The 23469-nt window shown below is 38.6% G+C and overlaps 1 protein-coding gene across 1 annotated transcript in view; it reads right to left on the minus strand.

Annotated features, from left to right (window-relative positions):
• Positions 1-23469, minus strand: part of LOC127970508 (pleckstrin homology domain-containing family H member 2) — a 40212-nt gene that overhangs the window by 12572 nt on the left and 4171 nt on the right. Inside the window, exons 2-12 of the mRNA XM_052573103.1 lie at positions 13829-13966; positions 6104-6166; positions 4990-5139; positions 4826-4909; positions 4675-4756; positions 4275-4478; positions 2530-3284; positions 2369-2444; positions 1755-1849; positions 1398-1569; positions 30-166 (exon numbers count right to left, since the gene is read on the minus strand). Coding sequence (XP_052429063.1) covers positions 30-166; positions 1398-1569; positions 1755-1849; positions 2369-2444; positions 2530-3284; positions 4275-4478; positions 4675-4756; positions 4826-4909; positions 4990-5139; positions 6104-6166; positions 13829-13948 — 1938 coding nt within the window. The 5' untranslated portion in view covers positions 13949-13966. The remainder of the gene's footprint in view (positions 1-29; positions 167-1397; positions 1570-1754; positions 1850-2368; positions 2445-2529; positions 3285-4274; positions 4479-4674; positions 4757-4825; positions 4910-4989; positions 5140-6103; positions 6167-13828; positions 13967-23469) is intronic.

The following is a 23469-nucleotide window of genomic DNA, read 5'->3' on the forward strand; positions in this document are numbered from 1 at the left end:
ATGTGTGTGTGTGTGTACACGGGTCTTACAGTCTTGCCATTGTCCGTGCTGGAAGAGCAGGTCTTTGGGTGTTTGTTTTCAGGTTCAGAGCACTCCGTGTCAGTGGAGTAAGCATCAGGAGGGATGGCGTAGTCACTCTCAGAAGTCATAGAAGACAGCGACACAGCTGAGAAAAACACAGCACATTGAGTGACTGGGGGGAGGGGGGAGGGCTCCAGGAAATCCATTAGATTGTTCCCAAATTCTGTTTGTTCCATTTGAATATCCCTTTGAATTAACAGGTTAGTTTAATGAGCAAAAACGTGGTTAATTTACAAATCTTTAACTATTTAATCTTTAGAAATGAAATCATTTTCAAACAAAAATAAGGGTTACTCGTTAAAAACTAAAACTATGCAGTATACGAAAGAAAAATCTTACATGAAATAGTTTTTTACTGAAATAAAATATACTAAAACAATAAACTTATTTTATTTCAGCTAGTTGCCGAGGCAAAATTTCTCATTTTTATCTAGTTGAACTTGAAGCACTAAAACTACAAGTAAAAAAAAATGTTTATAAAAACTTTATAGACATTTAAAATGAATAAAATGGGAAAACACACGCACATACAATTACTAAAATAAAAATCCCCCTCAAAATATTATTATAAATATTATATACTCTCAATAATACTAAAACAATGTGGATGAAAATATTTTTTGTGCTATTTAACAGAGGTTTTCTTTTATTTTCTTCATTTTAATGCAATATTTACATAACTGAAGAATATTTGAAGGCTTATATCCCAATGCATTATTTACATAATTGTTAATAGAATAAATAATGAGCTAATATTATTTAGTTAAAGGAATAGTTAACCCAAAAATGAAAATGTGATGTTTATCTTCTTACCCCTAATGCTTCCAAGAAGTAGGTGACTTTGTTTCTTCCTATGTAAGTGGATGGGAATTATAAAAAAAAAAAAAAAATAAAAAAAAACAATATAAATACTGTTCAGTTTCTTGCACGGACCGATCGTTTTGTGTCTTTACACACCAATGTATCGTCACGAGGCGCAGGGTTTAATTTGGTTTCGTTTGTGTATATTATTTTTTGTTTTATTGTATGTTTTAGCTGTGATTCCCATCCACTAACATTATAAGACTGATAGACTGCAACGGTTTGAGTTAAAAATCTCAGTTTGTGTTCTACTGAAGAAACAAAGTCACCTACATCTTAGATGCCCTGGGGGTAAGCAGATAAATATCACATTTTCATTTTGGGTGAACTATCCCTTTAATATTTTTATCTTCATATCAAAACAAAATACTTACAATTGTTTTTGCTATGCTACCAAAATTGGCACAGAGAATTGTGTAATTTGACTAGTTTCGTTACAATGAAAACACTTGTACCTCTTTTAAGTGAGCGGGCGCTTTCATGGCTACTGCTCTTGTGTGTCTCGGATCCAGAGGTCAGGGAGTGTTCCTCCTCTCCAGAGTTACACTGACACTCCTCCGAACTCTCCTCCTCCTCAGAACTAGACGACTCCTCCGAGAACTCACTACTGCTTAACAAAGTCGCTTTCTATGAGAGTAAAAACACACATGGCATTCATGAAAACATCATTCAAATATTCCTTCTATTACTAATAGAAATGCTGACTCATATGCAAATAAACAGTCATTTAAAATTAATAGTTTTGCCAGTGAACGCTGCTGAGCATCATGGTCTGATGACACACAGACGTGTAAAAACACACGGGTTCCTACCCCTTTGTGTGTGGCAAAGACAGGTGTGCTTGTGTTCCTGTAGATGAGGGATGTGTAGAGCATGTGGGCGGGGCATGAGGATGCGTGGGAGGAGTCTGGAAGAAGAGGATTGGACATTTTCACTAGCTGTGAGTAAATGCACAGTATGATTTAGGCAAGTAGAAATGTGTTTGAGTACTTTGTTGGTCCTGGACCGATATTTACATTTCTATGCAACAATCATTGTCCAAACTCAATCCCATAACCATAAACTAAAACTATAGCTCCTAAAATCAAGAGGATTAGAGTTAGGAATTAGGTTTATTATAAAATAATAAAGGTAAAATATACACAGTTCAAATTAAATTCATACCTGAATAATGTAATTTCATATTTTAATTTTAATTTCAGAATTTAATTTATGCAAATTGTAAAATTAATAAAAAAAATTTTTTTTTTGCATTTTGGTAAGAGGCATCTTAAAACACAATGCACAAATGATTTGCTGTATTAAAAATAGGATTGCTTTTTCTTACATTTTCAATAAATATGGACTAACTCTATTTATAAATTAAGGGTAGCTGGACTGAGATTATGTGCAAATGTACAAACAACAACAACAAAAAACAGCACACCTTTATTAGCTACATCTGCACACGATGTCTCTGACAGACGGATTCCAGATTTTGCCACAGCATATATTCTGCTCTCCTGCAGATATCATGAAACCACAGGTTTACCACATGAACCAGAATGACTAATTACTATTTGCTGTACTATTTGTGGCATGACTCACCCAAGAGGGCAGTCTGTGCAGCGGAGGGGTCGGAGGTTTACTCCCGGGCACGGTTTCTGGTTCCTCGGTTGGCACTTCAGCATGCTCTCGTTCTCCTGTCTCCATCTTTTTCTCTTGGTCCATGTCTGCTTCCTGAGGCCGTAGAGGACGTAGCATGCTGAATGCGTTTCGTGTCCGCCCATGGGCAGCTTCACTGTACAGCGGAGGCTGACTCAGATGCTTTTTAGCCAATGCCAAACTAACATTAAACACATTTGGATTGCGCAGTCGGGGCTGTTTGGGGGAGGCTGGGGTGTCTTGGGAGTCCTGCGATGGGGTGGGCCGCTTTGGTGTGAGAGCTGGAGTTAATATGGGGCTGGGGGTGTTTGTGTCACTAGAGGATGACGAGGAATCAAGACATTGAGACTGGAAGCGTTTATTCAGCTCATCTGAGGATCCATCCTCAGTGTCCACCTTCTCGCTGTCTTTTTTTGAAGCGTTATTGGTGCCAGGAAGGCAAAGTCTGGAGCACTCCACGCGCTGCATGTCATCGTCGAACAGCGAGCTGCTGTCATCTGAGGCTGTGTGGTAGGTCTCACTCACGGGGCGACTGAAACGCAGACCTCCAAATAGACTCCTCTCCCCTTCAGAGGCAGCACTGGACAGGATCGAGGAGACACCACAGGTGCTGTCCCGCTCATCCTCGTCCTCTGATCCTGTCTCAGGGCAACGAGCAACACACTCTGTTTCTGGACAGTCTTCTTTCATCCTAGAATCTGGATCAGACCAAACACACAGACTGCGTGAATATGTGAATACATGTAGTAAGGACTTGATACATTAAAAGCATTAAGACTTCTCGGAGTTTAAAGTCAAATGTTGATAACTGGATCAATTGATTCATTCATTTGAATGAATCAGACTCAAGACGAATGACTCATTTGAGTGGTTCATTTAGTGAGTTAAAATGCATTCATCATAATGAACGCCATACAAAAGTCAGTTCTTCTGAAACAAATTTCACTTTCTAGAAATATGTTGGTGGTATTGATAAAGCAATGCAATTAGTGGATCAAAATGATAGCTATTCATTTGAAGTTGACACACACACACACACACACACACACAATATTATATACTATATGCAACTGCTAAAAGGTTTGGGTTTGGTATGTTTTTTTAAAGGTGCTTACCAAGGCTGCACTTATTTTATCAAAAAATATTGTGAAATATTATTACAATTTGAAGTAATGTTTTCTATTTATAATATATTTTAAAATGCAATTTATTCCTGTGATGCAAAGCTGAATTTTCAGCATCACTACTCCAGTTTTCAGTGTCACATGATCCTTCAGAAATCATTCTAAAGCCCTATTCGCACGGGATTAGTATTACCTTGTTTGATTTAGGGGTGCGTGATAAATATCGTCCGATAATTAATGCGCGTCTTGTTAGTAAAGCCGGTTCTCTAAGCTAGGATAAGTGAAGCCTGTGATTTTACTCCAATTTACTGACTTCTCTCCTGGATTTGATGTCAAAGCTTTGCGTAACATTAAATATCACTAACAGAAGATTGTTCCTTACCGCATGGCTATTTTTTGTAACAATGTAGAAGTTTTTACTCTCAATTTTGATTTATTTAACATGTCCTTGCTGTATAATAGTTTTAATTTCTCCCCAGCCTTGTTGCATCCCAGTCAGACTCAACAGATTATGAACTGATACATTTAGTCAAACAGCTACAGATAACATTTCAGTCTTCTGACCAGTAGAGGGTCTCCTGCAGTCTGTGTGTGAGGGCTCTTGATCTGGCAGGGTGCTGATGCTCTTCTGGGACGGCTCCGGGCCCGTCAGTACCTGAGGGCTCTTCCCTCTGATTTGAAAACAGCCAAAAGTCAGACTGCTGAGCCGCTGGGCCTCACCCGCACTGGGCTGCACTCGGCCCCCAGAACCCAAAGCCAGCTCCAAGGCTAAAACACAACACAAAAGCATGACACTTAATAGCTCCTTTCCATCACTGGACATATGATGAAAAATTGCTTTGACAAGCCTAACACTGGACATACTGTACTGCAGAACTAGCAGGAATAATGTGGTAGGATGCTATTTTGATAACACAGTAGCCATGGGTTAACTTGATATGTATGTGAATACATGCATGAATACCTTGCAGTCGTGTTCTCAGGTCTTGTATCTCTGCCTCCTGCTGTTGGTTGATCTCTCTCAGAGAGGCATTCTCTATATCAAACTACAAGAGTCTAACATTTACACACCATTTATTCTACAACAAACACATCTACAAAAAGCATGGACCTACTTCGTTCAGCTTCCTCATGACCCATTCCTTGATCTTGGCTGCTTTTTCTTCAACTGTCTTGGCATCTTGGATTCGGTTCTGTTTCTGAAGGTGTAATGTAATGGATTTAAATAGGCCTCTATGATGCAAACCTGATGGTTTTGGAGACTGGAGCTGGGACTGACCTGTTCCTCCAGCTGTTGCTTGAGCGTGGCAATAAACTCGTCTTTCTCCCGCAGTAGCTTTTGGAGATTTTGAAAGCGCCTGAACAGCGGCAGCTCTGAATCACTCGACTGGATATCTGATGTCTTTAGACGCTCTTCCATCCATTGCACCTGAAACACACACATTATTAGTAAAGGTCATATTATTATATTAAAAAAAATCTAATATTACAGGGGTTGGACAAAATAATGAAATAATGTGAACTCCCATTATTATGGGTGTTAATATAAATTGTGGAACAGATTACAGTGAAAACTTATGGTTCTGTTGTGTCTCCTGCCTCCTACTTAGACGTGACACTCTCGCCGGGTTGCCAGATTGAGAACACGCTACAGGAATGACCGCAATGGAAGATGACAACCCTTACACACTGTAAGCTAATGAACCGATTTACCTGTGTTTTAATATTAGACATCTTTTTAGATGGATCCCGAGTAGAATCTGTGATCTCTCTGCAACACGCTGTGTTTTCCACCACCTGGCAACCTGGCGAGTCTTAATACTATTGGGCAAATTGGCAGTGGCCGGAATCACACAGACCCAAACAAAAACAGACATGGAACCGCATTCCAAAACAGAATAACTGTAGCATTTTTTTTTTTTTTGGAGAAACAAGTATGTAAACTTAGCATGTTACCTAAATATTTGCAAACATATTTTGGTATTTTAATGCCTTAGTGCAGTCAGAAAATGTACATATGGCACCTTTAATAAAGGAATAGTGCCTATATCCAAGGTGTTCATATTATTTTGTCCAACCCCTGTGAATGAGTAATATAAAATATAAAATAGTTTTTTTTAATTATTATCCTTTAAATGTAGTCACCTGACCATTTTACTCCCAATAAAATATAATAATAATATTGCAAGATGATGAAAACCTTGACCAACCATAATAAAAGTATGGAAAAAAATATTTACATATACATTTGTTACATTACAATAGTATTAATTGTAGCAAAATAATCAAGCCATTTAAGTAAAGAATCATAACTTTAATAAATCATTGTCAGAGCAAAGTCTTAACATTCCTAATATGGATGAATTTTTTAAGAGAGTGTTATTAATATTTACCTGCTGGTTGGCCTCATATGCCCTCCGCTCTGCTTCCAGTACCTGTGTCTCCAGCTGCTGCATCTGAGAGAGAAATGAATGGGCAAATGAGCCATGCATGTGCATCAATATGTATAAACATGAGAATTATTAAAAAGTCTACATCCAAATTTTCCTCATGCATAACATTTTCCAAGCATCACAGGGAAGAATAAACCAGCTGGTTTTGTAAACAAATATCCTTCTTTTTTAAAGCATGTATTCTTCTCATAGCATGGACAGAATATCCATTTGCAAATCAGTTTTACCATAGTGTATGCAATGCTTTTTTACTGTTCATGTCATTCCTTTAAGCCTTTTATTTTATGATGATTTTTAATAAAGCTAATTAAACCATTCAAAATGAGTGAGATTTGCATACACCTAACATTCTTGTGTTAAATTGCTTGATCGGTGTTATGTGCTTGTTTCTGCTTTGGCAGGAGCTCCATCAGTAACCTGTTTCTATTCATACAGTTCCCAAAAAAGAGCAGACAAATATTACCTAACACACTGCTAATAGTTACCGCTGCACTCATATTTTCCACTGAACACCATACAAAAGTGTTTTTATGCATCTGTGTGTGCATGCGACCCAATGATATTCTGATCTAACAGCCTCTTTTTCTTTGCAAGTCTCCATCATTAAAGATGTTTAATATTTTCCAACACACAAAAGCACTTTTGACAATTGACTAATGTTAATGGTGCATCAGTCAGATCTTGATGCATGACGTATTTTACTGATTCGCAGGTGAAAGTCTAAAAGAAATTTCAAAGACTCAGGCTAATTTTGCTTGATAAAAGTCTATTGATGCTCAAGGTTTAGTAAGCCAACGCCTACCGGACTAAACCAAAGGGTGTTTCCACCAAAACACTGATGATCAGAAATACATCACACACTCATTATCTCTGTTGTCCACACACAGTCACCATCCCAACAGACTATTCATGCATACAGCTTAATGTGGAACTAACTATATATATGTGTTTATACTGCACCAACCACACACACACACACACACACTGTACACACGGGTACACTGTACACACCCAACCCCATCTGTGGTCAAGCTGGTCCACCACTGCCCAAAAGTGTAATATAGAGAATAAAAAATAGCAGGGTAATTACAGACTGTTCTGAGAACAGCTGCACAAACCTAGATAGACTCTGAATGGTTCAGCCACAGGTTAGTGCTAGGGCTGTTTTCTAAAGGCCATCATTAAACCTGTCTTGCTGAAGACTTGGTGCTTGAATCGCCAATGAACACCTATGTGCTTAGTGGCCGTTTGATGCATCTGATTGCCTGGCACTACTTTCACTGACATTAAAACTTTTTTGAAAGAAATTAATGCTTTTATTCAACAAATATGCATTACACCAATCAAAAGGTACAGACATTTATAATGTATTTTTTTTTAAATACATTCAAATAAACGCTGAGCAGTAAATCAGGATACTAGCATGTGACACTGAAGACTGATTGTAATGATGCTGAAAATTCAGCTTTGCATCACAGGCATAAATTGTATTTAATTGCACTTAAACAACAACAAAAACAGACAGACAGACACACACACACACACACACACACACACACACACAAACCTAATCCCTAAAAACTCTAAACTTTTGATAACTTCAGGTTGTCTGGGTAAATGACATTGTGATTAAAAGTTGTGAAAACGTTTAAAAGATTTGGTACTCTGACACTTCAAACTATTCAGTACACAAGTGAGCTGTCTAAACGATTCAGAATGAATCACAAACTGATTCAGTGATTTTGCTTACTTATTTTGACATTTATAAATGATAGAGCATGCTAGTCTTAATTTGTGGCCACAATATCTAGTTTTTCTTCCACATGTCATCTGCAGGGGTCCATACCAAAGCACATTGTTCTGTTTGACCAGGAGATGGTGCTCTGGGAGGACAACGGAGTGATTCGAAGCAACAGTGACCAGCATCATTCATTTTCAAAGATATGCGACCATTGACCACAAAACCAGTCATAAGGGTCAGTTATTTTACATTAAAATATGTACACATTATCTGAAAGCTGAACGAATATGCTTTCCATTGATGTATAGTTTGTGAGGATCAGACAAGATTAGTCCGAGCTACAACCATTTGAATATCTGAGGGTGCAAAAAAAAAAATCTGAGAAAATCACCTTTAAAGTTTTCCAAATGAAGTTCTTAGCAATGCATATTATTTATAAAAAATGAAGTTTTGATATATTATGGTGGTACATTTACAAAAAAATCTTCATGGTACATAGGGGTGTCCCTGACTAAAGATTTTAATAGTCTAATTGGAATTTTCGAATCTTGCTGATATTCGACTGATGGTTGAATCATATTTTTTTTTTGGGGGGGGGGGGGCAAAATACATTGAGTCAATTCAGACATTCAACAGCCATAATTACTGATGTTAACAACACACAGGGAAAATGTTTAACAAATGCCTCGCAGATACAAATAGGGTACATAATGTTTTTTGTGTTTTGATTAAAAGATAGTTAACACTATACGTCAGCAAAACCCTAACAATTCACAATTTTTACAATAAGGCTCTCCTTATAAAAGTAAGCCTATATGTGTCACGGTTTACGCTGCCAGAAGAAACACCGAGCAAAGGATAAATGAAATAAGGCTTTTAATATAGGGCCTTAACGCGCCAAGGCGGAGCTGCAGACTGGCAGTCCAGCGGCGAACCATCGCGCCGGGCTGAACCAGCGGACACACAGAAGATACAGGGCTGGGCAGAACCAGCAGACACACAGAAGATTCAGGGCTGGGCAGAACCAGCGGAGAAACAGAAAACTCAGGGCTGGGCGGAAGCAGCGGAGAAACAGAAAACTCAGGGCTGGGTGGAACCAGCGGAACTGGAGCAGAGGAAATGACTGGAGGAGGTAGGAGTGGGAGACTGAGAGGGTAAACAGGGGAGTCAGGGCTGGACGGAACCAGCGGAGAAACAGGAAAATTACGGATTACCTCCATAGACCAGACCATCAAATCCAGAACTTGGTCCATATGATCTTCAGAGGCTGCATACAGCTCACCCTCAGTCGCAGGAGTGTGGGCAGGGCTTTCCTCCACGCCCTCGATCTCCACTAGGACTCCCACGATGCACGGTGTTGCCTGCTCACACACCTGGTCAGTCGCGCTCTCGAGATCCTGTTCCCTGTCAGTGGATGGCTCGGGCTCTGCGGCTGCGGTGGGCTCTGGCTCCGTGCGGCGTGATGGTGGCTGGCTGGTCTCTGGGTCGGGAGTGGGGCTGGCGAGGTCCTCTATGGGGCAGACGGTGAGAGGTGAACCATTTCTCGCCAGAGTCCACTCCACGAATGCGGCAAATTCCTCCCGAGGACCATCTTCGGGCGACAACGCTCTGCACTTGGAGTTCAGGCTGGTGTTGTAGAAGGTGCAGAGCGCGTCGTCCGGGTAGCTGGTGGCATTAGCTAATAGAAGAAACTGTCTGGTATGGTCCTCGAGAGAACGTCCTTCCTGCTTCAGCAGGAGGATGAGGAATTCGGGGCGATAGAGGGGATCCATAGAAACTACAAAAAGACTGTGAAAAAACGAAAGCAAAACGGAGGGAAAAACACGCAGTTTTATACTTTCTTTTTTAGGTCGGGTCTTCTGTCACGGTTTACGCTGCCAGAAGAAACACGGAGCAGAGGATAAGTGAAATAAGGCTTTTAATATATCCAACAAATGGAGCACGGAGGTAGACACACGTAAATAGCCAGTAAGCATCAATTAGACCTGTAGTTCCTGCTCTTGCTGCGCGGCTAAGAGTTATCACCGTAGTACTACATTGAAGTGCTTGACTCAAAACCAAATGCATCCAAAACCAAATGTTTTGAACTCACTTTTACCCTACCTGTTCGAAAAAATCCAGTCTCTGCCTGTGTCAGTTTGAGTCTTGGTGAAGTTTAAATCCCTGCTGCCAAGATGCTCCTCTGTCGGTCACAGATTATGGAACGTGAAACATAAATCTATAGAGGTGGTTGGATTTATTCACGCACTTTAAAATATAAATTTGAAGCTTCTTTCTTTTCTGGTTCTTATTCTCTGCTTTATCATAATAGCTGCATATTAACTTATTGGCAGAAAACTAGTAGTTCTATGTGAAATGAGACATTTTGTCACGCTGTCAGTCTCTGTTTTCCTGGGTGTTCCCTAGTGAGCTCACTTCTCCTTAGGCACATCACCATAGGCACTTTAATTCCTCTAGTCTGGTCCTGTCTTCACAGTAATTGCACTCCAATTAAATCGCACAGGTGCTGAAATCCTTTGTCATTAGTCTCCCTATATATTGCTGTCCTTCTCTGTTGTCTGTATGGAGTCCTTACCCTATGTGTATCGATGTTTCTCGTCTACCGAGACTTCTCCTTACCTTCTCGTTTTTCCGAGTTCCCGTTTCATCTGGTTCCCTATTTTGTTTTGTTGGTCTCCCAAGACTGTTTATTTTGTATTTCCCTTTTTTGTACAATAAACCATACCTGCAATTGGATCCACCCTCTCCTTGCGTTTGTCCCAACACACGATCGTCACACATTTGAGCTCCCCCATAGTCAAAATGGCATAATAACACCCCATGAATATTCGAATCGAAGCATCAAATCGTCGACTATTTGGGGTCACCCCTAATGGAACATTGTTTGGCATAAAATAAAACTGATAATTTTGATCCATGCAATGTATTTTTGCAAATATCCCCTTGCTACTTAAAACTGGTTTTGTGCTCCAAGGTCACATACAGCAAATACCGCTGAAACAAGCCACAGAGACTGCTGATAATAATGCGACAAAACTAATTAGAGCTCAACTTTATGTTAATGAGTGGTGACGTGGTGGTGACAGCCACCGGGAGTGCTGTAAACCAAAACAAATCAAAAGCCTTCAAGGATGCTTCCATCAGTTTGCACATTTCCATCAACAGCTCTCTGAATCTTCTACAATCCCCTCTCTTCGCTGCTCCATATACTCCTGGCTACACTCAGTCTTCCATTCCTTGCATTCCATCCTCTGCCTTCTGTGGCCGGCCCGCCCTGCACCCCTCATCCAGCCTCCCTCCACAGTCCAGCTCACAAAGCCTGTCTGTGTGACAGGCTTCACTACACCACGGCTCCAAATTCCCCAGCGTCCCCAAGCCTCTGATCCACACTGCACTCATCTGTGTCCTGCAGCAGCACACTGTATACTACACCAGAAGCTCGTGTTTTTCCATTCTAGTAGAATCTAATAAGAGTGCTAACAGATTCCTGATTCACACAAGGTGCTCTCAGTGTGAGAAAGTTCATGTGCATTTGACTGCACTTGAAACTTGCCCATATTTTTACCGTAATGGTTTAAAAGAAAGGTTTGCATCTGTTCATAAGCAGGGTGTAGCTTCTTTGCATGATGAGCAAATGCTGTCCAAGTCTGGCTGTTTCATTTTCGTAAACTTCACCAAACAGGATGTAAACCAGGGGAGAAAATGACCTACATTTCTCCCAACAAACCACACTTGGATTAGCATATATGTGTTTGTTTGTGTACGTATTTAGCATGCTAACTTCCTGTATAACACAAGGACAGGCATTTCCTCCCTTGGGAGTCTCAGTGATTAAAACAGTTCGCCTGTCTCTCTCCATCTCATTTTACTCCCTCTCTTTCCCTTTCACTCTTATACGTTCTGTCCCGTCCTACAAGACGTGTAAAACTATAAAAAACATTTTTTAAATGATAGTTTGAGACAACCCACTGATTAGGAGAGATAAATAGAGTCCACTGTCCCAAATCAGATATGTTTCTTAGGGAATGGTGGCCTGAATCTGTACATGAAGCAATATAAAAATATGCAATTACAATAATATCTTTTGACAGATAAACAGGCTAAATATTTGTACAACACTTAGTTCCAAGATATAAGTAAGGAGTCGACTCTGAATCGCTGAAACGAGTCGTTATAGATTTCAAATCTTTTGCCCATCTCTATGTACGTCACTAGGAGCACTTTGCATAATAATCTCCGCCTACCGTCTTGAGAGAAACGGATCTCTGACCTGCCCCACCCCCCACACAGACGCTCTCTGGTTGGTGTGAGAGCATCATGTCGAGGAGACAATGTGTTTTTAATTGTAAAGGCAAGTTTGTTTTATTTTCACTGCCAAAGAATGAAGATCAGAAGAACCAATGGCTAAAATTCATTTTTACCACAATACCAGAGCAGTACAACAAATCCCTTTTGTTGTGTTCACAACATTTCACTGATGACTGCTTTTCTAATCTCGGTGAGTACAAGGCGGGATTTTCAAAGCGTTTGGCCATAAAAGAGGGTTCATTACCAACTTTATTTAGACCAACAAGCATTTCCGAATCACAACGCGAAGTATGATTATGAAGTTATGTGTTTGTTTTCTCCCGAGCGTCTTAGCAGTATGTGTGCTGTCTGCAGCCTTTGTCTGCGCTGCTGATCTTCATTTACAAACACGTCATTAAAATGAAGTGTAACAAGTGCTGCTAACAGATATTCTGTGATAAAGTAATCCATATGAAAACAACGCAATGTCTGTTTTTCACGTCTCCCTTCATTATATCTAATGTGACCACGCCCCCGCGCTGAACGCGCTATTCAGATTCAAACTGAAGCGCGCGGCTTGAATACACCCACACAGAAGAAAAAGCAGCGAGACTGTTCAAGTTTTTTATTTTACTGTTTGCTTCGCGATGAGAGGAATAAGACATAATTCACCCCAAAAAGATGCTAACGCTTTGTTTACCATGAAGTTGTGTGCGGAACAACCAATCAAAACTGACAGTGTCAGTTTCAAAATGTCAGTTGACCAATCAGAACACAGTATGCAACCGAAAGGTGGGGTTTAAGGAAACTGAATCTTTTGAACAGCTTTGTGCGAACCGTTTGGGGATCTCTGAGAATTGAGGTAATTTTAAAATGATATTTTGACAAAATGACAATGTTTTTTAAACTTGGATGGATTTAAACCTATTGTACAGGACTTATAAACAGTGATAGGAAGCTTAGAATTTTCATCTTACTGGCTCTTTAATGATAGAATTTCCATTTTTGGATAAACTATCCCTTTAAAACTGGAAGAGGTTCAATTACAAAATGCTTTAGGGCACCAATCATTAAAACTGCTCAAGAAAGAGCATCATCACAATAGCTGACTATACATTTCCTAAACTTGACCTCTCCCCAAGGGCAAGACATTTAAAGCACCCGGATACATCCTGAATCTGTAATTCAGAGAAGATTCTGCTATCCCAGAATGCAGCAGTCAGGATCCCTGTGGTCAGGCGTCTGTTTATATTAACCTCTAATCTGCTCTCCCTCGAGATAGGCCAAAAAAATAGGCCATGGCACGCACACACACACACACACACACACACACACACACACTCTTTCGTGGAAATGAAAACCAAACATGGAAATGAGCAAATACTTTAATAGGTGGCTTCTTTGCCTTTCCTAGAATTCCCTTCGACTGAGTATCTTGGCAATATGAATACAGACGGGAATTAGCAGGGTGGTGACAGTTACCAACAAATCATATGCCTGTTCTGTTATTACTTTAATAAAAGATGGTTGAGTTTTACTTGCTCAGCATGTCTGATGTAATGGTTTTTAAAGCTTCGAGAGCAGCCCAGCAAGCCGAGCGAAGGGACAGGGACCGAGATGTAGAGTGTTTGACTGACCTTTTCTGCCGTGAGCTCTCGGATCACACTCATCTGTCCACGAAACTTGAAGAGCAGGGCCTCGAGGGCCATGCATTTCTCTTTCCACTCCCTGCCTGCGCTTCCATCGCCCTCCGCCATGCCGTCACCCCTCAGGCCCTGCCACAACATGAGGCACACAGAGCTTGTAGTAGAAGACCACTCAAGAAGATATAGTATGAATCCGATGTGATTTCCAGCAAAAAACAATTATCTTGATATTTTTCAGCCTCTTCATGATATTTGATATACTGCATTTTCTGGACTATAAGTTGCACTTTTTTTCATAGTTTGGCTGGTCCTGCGCCTTATAGTCAGGTGAGACTTATGAAAATGAATTTGACATGAACCAAGAGAAATGAACCAAGAGAAAACATTACCGTCTACAGCCGCGAGAGGGTGCTCAATGCTGCTCAGTGCTACTGTAGTCTACACTGAAGACATATAGCGCCCTCTCGTGGCTGTAGACGGTACAGTTTTCTCTTGTTTCTTAGTTCTAAATAAATGCGACTTATTGTCCAGTGCGACTTATATGTATTTTTTCCTCATCATGACGTATTTTTGGACTGATGCGACTTATACTCAGGAACGACTTATACCGTATTTTTCGGACTATAAGTCACACCTGAGTATAATTCCAAAAATACGTCATGACGAGGAAAAAAAAACATATATAAGTCGCACCGGACTATAAGTCACATTTATTTAGACCCAAGAACCAAGAGAAAACATTACCGTCTACAGCCGCGAGAGGGCACTCTATGCTGCTCAGTGTAGGCTACAGGAGACTTGAGCAGCATCTCTGGCAGCACAGAGCGCCCTCTCGTGGCTGTAGACGGTAATGTTTTCTGTTAGTTCATTTCTGTGGGTTCATGTCAAATTAATTTTGATAAATAAGTCGCACCTGACTATAAGTCGCAGGATCAGCCAAACTATGAAAAAAAGTGCGACTTATAGTCCGGAAAATATGGTAGTCCGAAAAATACGGTACATCTGTGCTATAAGGAACAATGCTTTTGACCAACTAGTCATATTTTAACATTGAAATGTGGTTAAGATAATATTTTTTTTTCAGCACTGAAAAACATTGTTCTAAATGTGGTAAAAAAAAAAAAGTTGATCAAAAAACAACAATCAATGAATGTTTGTTGGCTTATGTTGAAAGGGAAGATGTTTAAACAATCAACCAATGAATGCTGTTTCCTTTTTACATGCATTGCATTTTTACTGAAACATTGTAATACAAGAAAAATGTCATGGAAATTAAGTGCCAAGATTTGTCTCATGACATGGTCTGTCAGAAAAGTTGATGTGAGACCAACCTTCAAATGTAAAAAAAATATCGGTTTTTGTTTCAATAGTGAAAAAGCATAAAGAGCAATATTGAAACAATGTTAAATGGTACTTAGAAATCAAATAAATACTTATATAAATACTTGAAATACCAATAAATCAACATTGAAATTAATTCACATATCAAAAAGATGTTGAAACAACATTGCAATATCAACATTAATTTAATTTGCAATATCAAAATATAGCTGCAAGCAGCGATGTCGGGCTCAAGCCATCAGTGCAACGCCACCCCGGTGGCATCAGGATAACTGTGCCCAGCGGGCATAAGCATTTACAGTAACCCTCTGACAACAAGTTTTAAGGGATGCGGCAGTTAAAGGGTTAATCCGACCAATCTAGACTTTGAAATCACATACACAGAACAATATATATAACTTTAGTAACACTTTATTTTAATATTAATAAAAAATGTATAAGGTGTGCATTGTAGCTGACACCTATATGAACACATTACAATTGTTTTATGACTGCAAGTCTTTCTTCTCAAATGCTATTGAGCTTCAAATTTGCATTTGAGCCCATGTGAAAAAGTAGCATAATTTACATATGACTTACAGTTTGTTGTAATAAATATCAAACATTCAATTTAATTGTGCATTGTAGCTGTCACCTAGATGAACAATTACAGTTGTTTTTATGACTGTAAGTCATTCTCTTCAAATGCTACTGACGTTAGAAAAGTGTATAACAATATTACATGTAACTTTAGAGACGGTCCCTAAATTTGAGACTCTCGAATGTCCAATGTCAAGACAACTTTATGCCTGTTTTATTTTCTTTAGTTTTCTTTTCTCTGTTCCGGATTGCTGATGTCCTATACCCAGGCATAGATGTCCATCCATCAATTACGAACATTCAGCCGCAAACATGAGGTGTGAGCGGTCGCGAGCGCGGATGGGAGAATGGCGCATGTTTTTTTTTTGTTTTTTTTGAGCAACTGGGATGGTGCCCCCTCTGGGAGTTGGTGCCCTAAGAAGACTGCATACTATGCATATAGGGAGCAGTGGTACAATCTCGAAGATATATTCCTCAAACCATCTTACAAGAGGAGGTGATGCTAATCCTTCAAGAATCGCATAAAAGCTATTCAAGTGTACAGTTTCCTTTTATTGCATCTTGAAATAAATATTTCTGAATTCTGAATCAAACTGGGTTGTGTTTATTTATTTATTTTATAAGACAACTGAGACTTTAATCTCCTTTGTAATATATGTGCTTTTAAACCAAGAACAATTTATTTATGGATGTATTACTGCTTAATAATGACTATTATTAAGGGAAAAGGCTTTATAATCATGAACTATTTACTAATGCTTAGCTAATGAGTGCAATTATTATAAAGTGTTACCATTGCATATACTAATGTTAACAAATTAGACATTATTTTACAGTGTTACCAAATCCTTAAATAATGTATTAGTGTTTTGTAATGATTTTAATGACCTATAAGCATTTGTGAAATAGTTTTGCTTGCATTGCAGTTTTATCTGTCAGTTGAAGAGTTTTACTGTTACATCCATGAGATTAATAAATGTCATGTCACGTCACAGGTTGTCATAGGTCAGTATCAAATGAGTTTGAAATTATTATTTGCAGCACAAATTAGGGTTCTTAGGATGTTTTTAAATCCCTAAAACTGTCAGAAAAGGATAAGGCCTAAGAGATTTCTTAACCTGTAATGAAAGGAAAAAACACCACCATTAGCAACAACAAAAACAATAACAATTTAAAATATAGATTTTTTTTTTCCTGATTATTAAAGGGATGATTAGGTCTCTCTCTCTCTCTCTCTGCCAGACAGCCCCTCCCTACAGTCCACACACACTGTCACAGTCACCAACCCCCTCACACTCCCCCTCCCTCTCCCCCTCCCTTCCCTCACACAGACAGGGTGGCCAGAGTGAGATCATGTCAGTTGAGAAGTCTGACAGTTTTTTAATTTTCTTTTATCCATACAGTGTTGTAAAGTCGTGAAACTATGCATATTTCCTCAGAATGATTTGATCTTTGTATGAAAAAATGCTTTGAAGTGTTTGGAAGCTGCAATTTAAACATACAAGACAATTAATGTTTCCCTTTTTACTGTCATTTCAAAAATTCACCACGACAAAACCGTCCAAGCTAACCAAAATCCGTTCGCAATTTAAGTTCCTCAATGGTTTTTCTTAATGTAGACAAAGTTTGGTGTGTATAGTGTACTTCCCCTGGGAGGAGTATGCATTAATTCACAAAAGAAAATTCCCAAAAATCCATATTCAAGTCAAAATAGCCAACTTCCTGTTGGTCGTAGCTTATGACTGCGAATTAGAAAGTTGTCCGTCTTGAGAAGAACAATTTATGTACCAAGTTTGGTGTCTGTAGCTAAAACTAACCCCCCCACTTTTGACAAAAGGTGGCGCTATAGAGTGCCTCCTTCACGCCCTTTTAAAAGCTTTTGCCATTGTCTAGCTATCACTAATACTGATATGTGTTTTGAGTTTCATGTAAATCTGAGCTTGTTGTCTGCCTCAAACTCACCATAACAGAACATTCAAGTTTGACACGTTGCCATGGCAACACTATATCAGATATCAATATCCCCACAACAGATTTACATCGGCCGTGTTTTGTCATTATTCTGATGAAGTTTTAAGTAAATAGAGTAAAAATAAGATGCTGAATTCAAAGCATTTGGAAAATGACACACTTCCTGCTGCCAGTTGGTGGCGCTATAATGTTGACTCTTAATAGTCACATATATACGATCAGTATCATACAACGAACAAACCAATGAAGTTTGATCAAATTCAGGAAATGTATGTGGATGTTATTAGACATTTCCTGTTTCTTATTTCTCGCCATAATTTCAAAGCCTCGCCACGAGCAAACCGTTCGAGATATCAAAAATCCCCTCGCAATTTTTCATCCCCAATGTCTTGAGATCATGTTCACCGAGTTTCGTGGCGAACGGGTTGAAAACCTCAGAGGAGTATTTCAAATTCCAGAGCATGCTTTTTTTAAACAGCCCTGAATAGCTGACTTCCTGTTGGGCGGAGCCTATGACATAGAGCGCGAAAGTTGTTCAGCTCAATGAGATCTATAAGTGTACTGAGTTTCATATAAATACATGCAAGTGTGTGTGAGCTATGGTTCAAGGTGTCTGACTGTGTTCCAGGGGGCGCTGTAGAGCCCCTGTGCCACGCCCGGGTCCCAGTCTCTGTGGCGTCCTGATGGCCGCAGATTCCAATGAGTGTGCCAATTTTCAAGAGTTTTTGAGCATGTTAAGGCCCCCAAAAATGCCCGGAAGGTTTAAAAAAAAAAAAAAATAATAATAAATATAGCTGCAAGCAGCGATGTCGGGCTCAAGCCATCAGTGCAACGCCACCCTGGTGGCATCGGGAAAACTGTGCCCAGCGGGCATAAGCATTTACAGTAACCCTCTGACAATCAAGTTTTAAGGGATGTGGCAGTTAAAGGGTTAATCCGACCAATCTAGACTTTGAAATCACATACACAGAACAATATATATAACTTTAGTAACACTTTATTTTAAAATGTATAAAAAATGTATAAGGTGTGCATTGTAGCTGACACCTATATGAACACATTACAATTGTTTTGTGACTACAAGTCTTTCTTCTCAAATGCTATTGAGTGGTCGCGAACGCGGATGGGAGAATGGCGCATATTTGTTTTGTTTTTTTTGAGCAACTGGTGCCCCCTCTGGGAGTTGGTGCTCTACGAAGACTGCATACTCTGCATATAGGGAGCGGCGGTACTATCTGGAAGATATATTCCTCAAACCATCGTACAAGTGAAGGTGATGCTAGTCCTTCAAGAATCGCTCAAAACCTTTTCAAGTGTACAGTTTCCTTTTATTGCATCTTGAAATAAATATTTCTGAATTCTGAATCAAACTGGGTTGTGTTTATTGATTTATTTTATAAGACAACTGAAACTTTAATCTCCTTTGTAATATATGTGCTTTTAAACCAAGAACAATGTAATTAGAGATGTATTCCTGCTTAATAATGACTATTATCAAGGGAAAAGGCTTTATAATCATGAACTATTTACTAATGCTTAGCTAATGAGTGCAGTTATTATAAAGTGTTACCAATGCATTTACTAATGTTAACAAATTAGACATTATTATACAGTGTTACCAAACCCTTTAATAATTTATTAGTGTTTTGTAATGATTTTAATGACCTATAAGCATTTGTGAAATAGTTTTGCTTGCATTGCAGCTTAATCTGTCAGTTGAAGAGTTTTACTGTTACATCCATGAGATTAATAAATGTCATGTCACGTCACAGGTTGTCATAGGTCAGTATCAAATGAGTTTGAAATTATAATTTGCAGCACAAATAAGGCTTCTTAGGATGTTTTTAAATCCCAAAAACTGTCAGAAAAGGATAAGGCCTAAGAGATTTCTTAACCTGTAATGAAAGGAAAAAAACACCACCATTAGCAACAACAAAAACAATAACAATTTAAAATATAGATTTTTTTTCCTGATTATTAAAGGAATGATTAGGTCTCTCTCTCTCTCTCTCTCTCTCTCTCTCTCTCTCTCTCTCTCTCTCTCTCTCTGCCAGACAGCCCCTCCCTACAATCCACACACACTGTCAGTCACCAAAGATTCACAGTCACCAACCCCCTCACACTCACACTCCCCCTCCCTCTCCCCCTCCCTTTCCTCACACAGACGGAGTGGCCAGAGTGAGATCATGTCAGTTGAGAAGTCTGACAGTTTTTTCTTTTCTTTTATCCATACAGTGTTGTAAAGTCATGAAACTATGCATATTTCCTCATAATGATTTGATCTCTGTATGAAAACATGCCTTGAAGTGTTTGGAAGCTGCAATTTAGACATACAATACAATTAATGTTTCCCTTCTTACTGTCATTTCAAAAAATCACCACGTCAAAACCGTTCAAGCTAACCAAAATCCGTTCGCAATTTAAGTTCCTCGATGTTGTTTCTTCATGTAGTCAAAGTTTGGTGTGTATAGTGTACTTCCCATGTGAGGAGTATGCATTAATTCACAACTGTAAAATCTCAAAAATACACATTCAAATCAAAATAGCTGACTTCCTGTTGATCGTAGCTTATGACTGTGAATTAGAAAGTTGTCCGTCTTGATAAGAACAATTTAAGTACCGAGTTTGGTGTCTGTAGCTAAAACTAAATAAAATGCATTATTATTATTATTAGCTGTACACTTGCTAAACATTTTTAAATATAAACTTATGCAATTGTGTGTGTATATATATATATATATATATATATATATATATATATATATATATATATATATATATATATATAAATTCAAGTGTACAGTTTTCTTTTATTGCATCTTGAAATAAATATTTATGAGTTCTGTGTTTGTTTATTTTATTTATTTTATTTTTTATTTTACATTTTTTTTAGGGAGATTACAGCCTTTAATCTCCTCAAAATAAATGTGCATATAAACCATGAACAATTTAATTATAGCTGTATTTATAAAATGCTTACTAAAATATTAATTTTGGGAGAAGGCTATATAAAGCATGAACTGACTATTTACTAATGCTTAGCTAAGAATTGCAGCTATTATGAAGTGTTACCAATGCATTTACTAATGTTAACAATTGAGACATTATTTTAAAGTGTTACCAAATCCTTAAATAATTTAAAAGTGTTTTGTTATGATTTCATTAACCTATAAGCATTTGTGAAATAGTTCTGCTTGCATTAAAGCTTAGTCTTCATCTGTGAGCTGAACAGTTTTACTGTTACATCCTTGAGATTATGTAAATTCAAATAAATGTCATGTCACAGGGTGACAGAGGTCAGTATCAAATGAGTTTGAAATTATTATTTGCAGCACAAATAAGGTTTTTTAGGATTTTTTTTAATCCCTGAAACTGTCAGAAAAGGATAAGGCCTAAGATATTTCTTAAGATGTAATGATAACAGCACAATTAGCAACAACAACAAAAAAATAACTATTTAAAATACAGTTTTTTTTCTGGTGATTAAAGAGATGTTTAAGTCTCTCTCTCTCTCTCTCTCTCTCTCTCTCTCTCTCTCTCTCTCTCTCTCTCTCTCTGTCTGTCTGCCACTCAGCTCACACCCCTCCCCCACTCACACTCACACACACACACAGAGTCAGCACACAGAGTGACAGAGTGAGATCAGATGTCTGACAGTTTTTTAATTTTCTTTTAATCATACAGTGCTGTAAAGTCATGAAACTATGCATATTTCCTCAGAATCACTGGTTTTCTAAATTAAAAATGTTTTTTAAAGGTTTGGAAGCTGCAATTTAAAAATACAAGACGATTAATGTTTCACTTTTTACTGTCATTTCAAAAAATCACCACGACAAAACCGTTCAAGCTAACCAAAATCTGTTCGCAATTTAAGTTCCTCGATGTTTTTTCTTCATGTAGACAACGTTTGGTGTGTATAGTGTACTTCCCCTGTGAGGAGTATTCATTAATTCACAACTGTAAAATCTCAAAAATACACATTCAAATCAAAATAGCCGACTTCCTGTTGATCGTAGCTGATGACTGTGAATTAGAAAGTTGTCCGTCTTGAAAAGAACAATTTATGTACCAAGTTTGGTGTCTGTAGCTAAAACTAACCCCCCCACTTTTGACAAAAGGTGGCGCTATAGAGTGCCTCCTTCACGCCCTTTTAAAAGCTTTTGCCATTATCTAGCTATCACTAATACTGATATGTGTTTTGAGTTTCATGTAAATCTGAGCTTGTTGTATGCCTCAAACTCACCATAACAGAACATTCAAGTTTGACACGTTGCCATGGCAACACTATATCAGATATCAATATCCCCACAACAGATTTACATCGGCCGTGTTTTGTCATTATTCTGATGAAGTTTTAAGTAAATCGAGTAAAAATAAGATGCTGAATTCAAAGCATTTGGAAAATGACACACTTCCTGCTGCCAGTTGGTGGCGCTATAACGTTGACTCTTAATAGCCACATATATACAATCGGTATCATACAACGAACAAACCCATGAAGTTTGATCAAATTCAGGAAATGTATGTGGATGTTATTAGACATTTCCTGTTTCTCATTTCTCGCCATAAGTTCCATGCCTCGCCACGGGCAAACCGTTCGAGATATCAAAAATCCCCTCGCAATTTTTCATCCTCAATGTCTTGAGATCATGTTCACCGAGTTTCGTGGCGAACGGGTTGAAAACCTCAGAGGAGTATTTCAAATTCCAGAGCATGCTTTTTTTAAACAGCCCTGAATAGCTGACTTCCTGTTGGGCGGAGCCTATGACATAAAGTGTGAAAGTTGTTCGGCTCAATGAGATCTATAAGTGTACCGAGTTTGATATAAATACATGCAAGTGTGTGTGAGCTATGGTTCAAGAATTCTGACTGTCTTCCAGGGGGCGCTGTAGAGCCCCTGTGCCACGCCCGGGTCCCAGCCTCTGCGGCGTCCTGATGGCCGCAGATTCCAATGTGTGTGCCAATTTTCAAGAGTTTTTGAGCATGTTAAGGCCCCCAAAACACCCCGGAAGGTTTAATAAAAAATAAAAATAATAATAATAACAAGAATAATCCTTAGAAGAACAATAGGGCTCTTCGCCCCTTCGGGCTTGAGCCCTAATAATAATAATAATAAGAATAATCCTTAGGGGAACAATAGGGCTCTTCGCCCCTTCGGGCTTGAGCCCTAAATATAGCTGCAAGCAGCAATGTCGGGCTCAAGCCATCAGTGCAACGCCACCCCGGTGGCATCGGGAAAACTGTGCCCAGCGGGCATAAGCATTTACAGTAACCCTCTGACAATCAAGTTTTAAGGGATGCGGCAGTTAAAGGGTTAATCCGACCAATCTAGACTTTGAAATCACATACACAGAACAATATATATATATAACTTTAGTAATACTTTATTTTTATATTTATAAAAAAATTTATAAGGTGTGCATTGTAGCTGACACCTATATGAACACATTACAATTGTTTTGTGACTGCAAGTCTTTCTTCTCAAATGCTATTGAGCTTCAAATTTGCATTTGAGCCCATGTGAAAAAGTAGCATAATTTACATATGACTTACAGTTTGTTGTAATAAATATCAAACATTCAAATTAATTGTGCATTATAGCTGTCACCTAGATGAACAATTACAGTTGTTTTCATGACTGTAAGTCATTCTCTTCAAATGCTACTGACGTTAGAAAAGTGTATAACAATATCACATGTAACTTTAGAGACCGGCCCTAAATTTGAGACTCTCGAATGTCC

The sequence above is a fragment of the Carassius gibelio genome, chromosome B13 (assembly GCF_023724105.1).
Source record: "Carassius gibelio isolate Cgi1373 ecotype wild population from Czech Republic chromosome B13, carGib1.2-hapl.c, whole genome shotgun sequence".
NCBI classification, from domain to species: Eukaryota; Metazoa; Chordata; class Actinopteri; order Cypriniformes; family Cyprinidae; genus Carassius; species Carassius gibelio.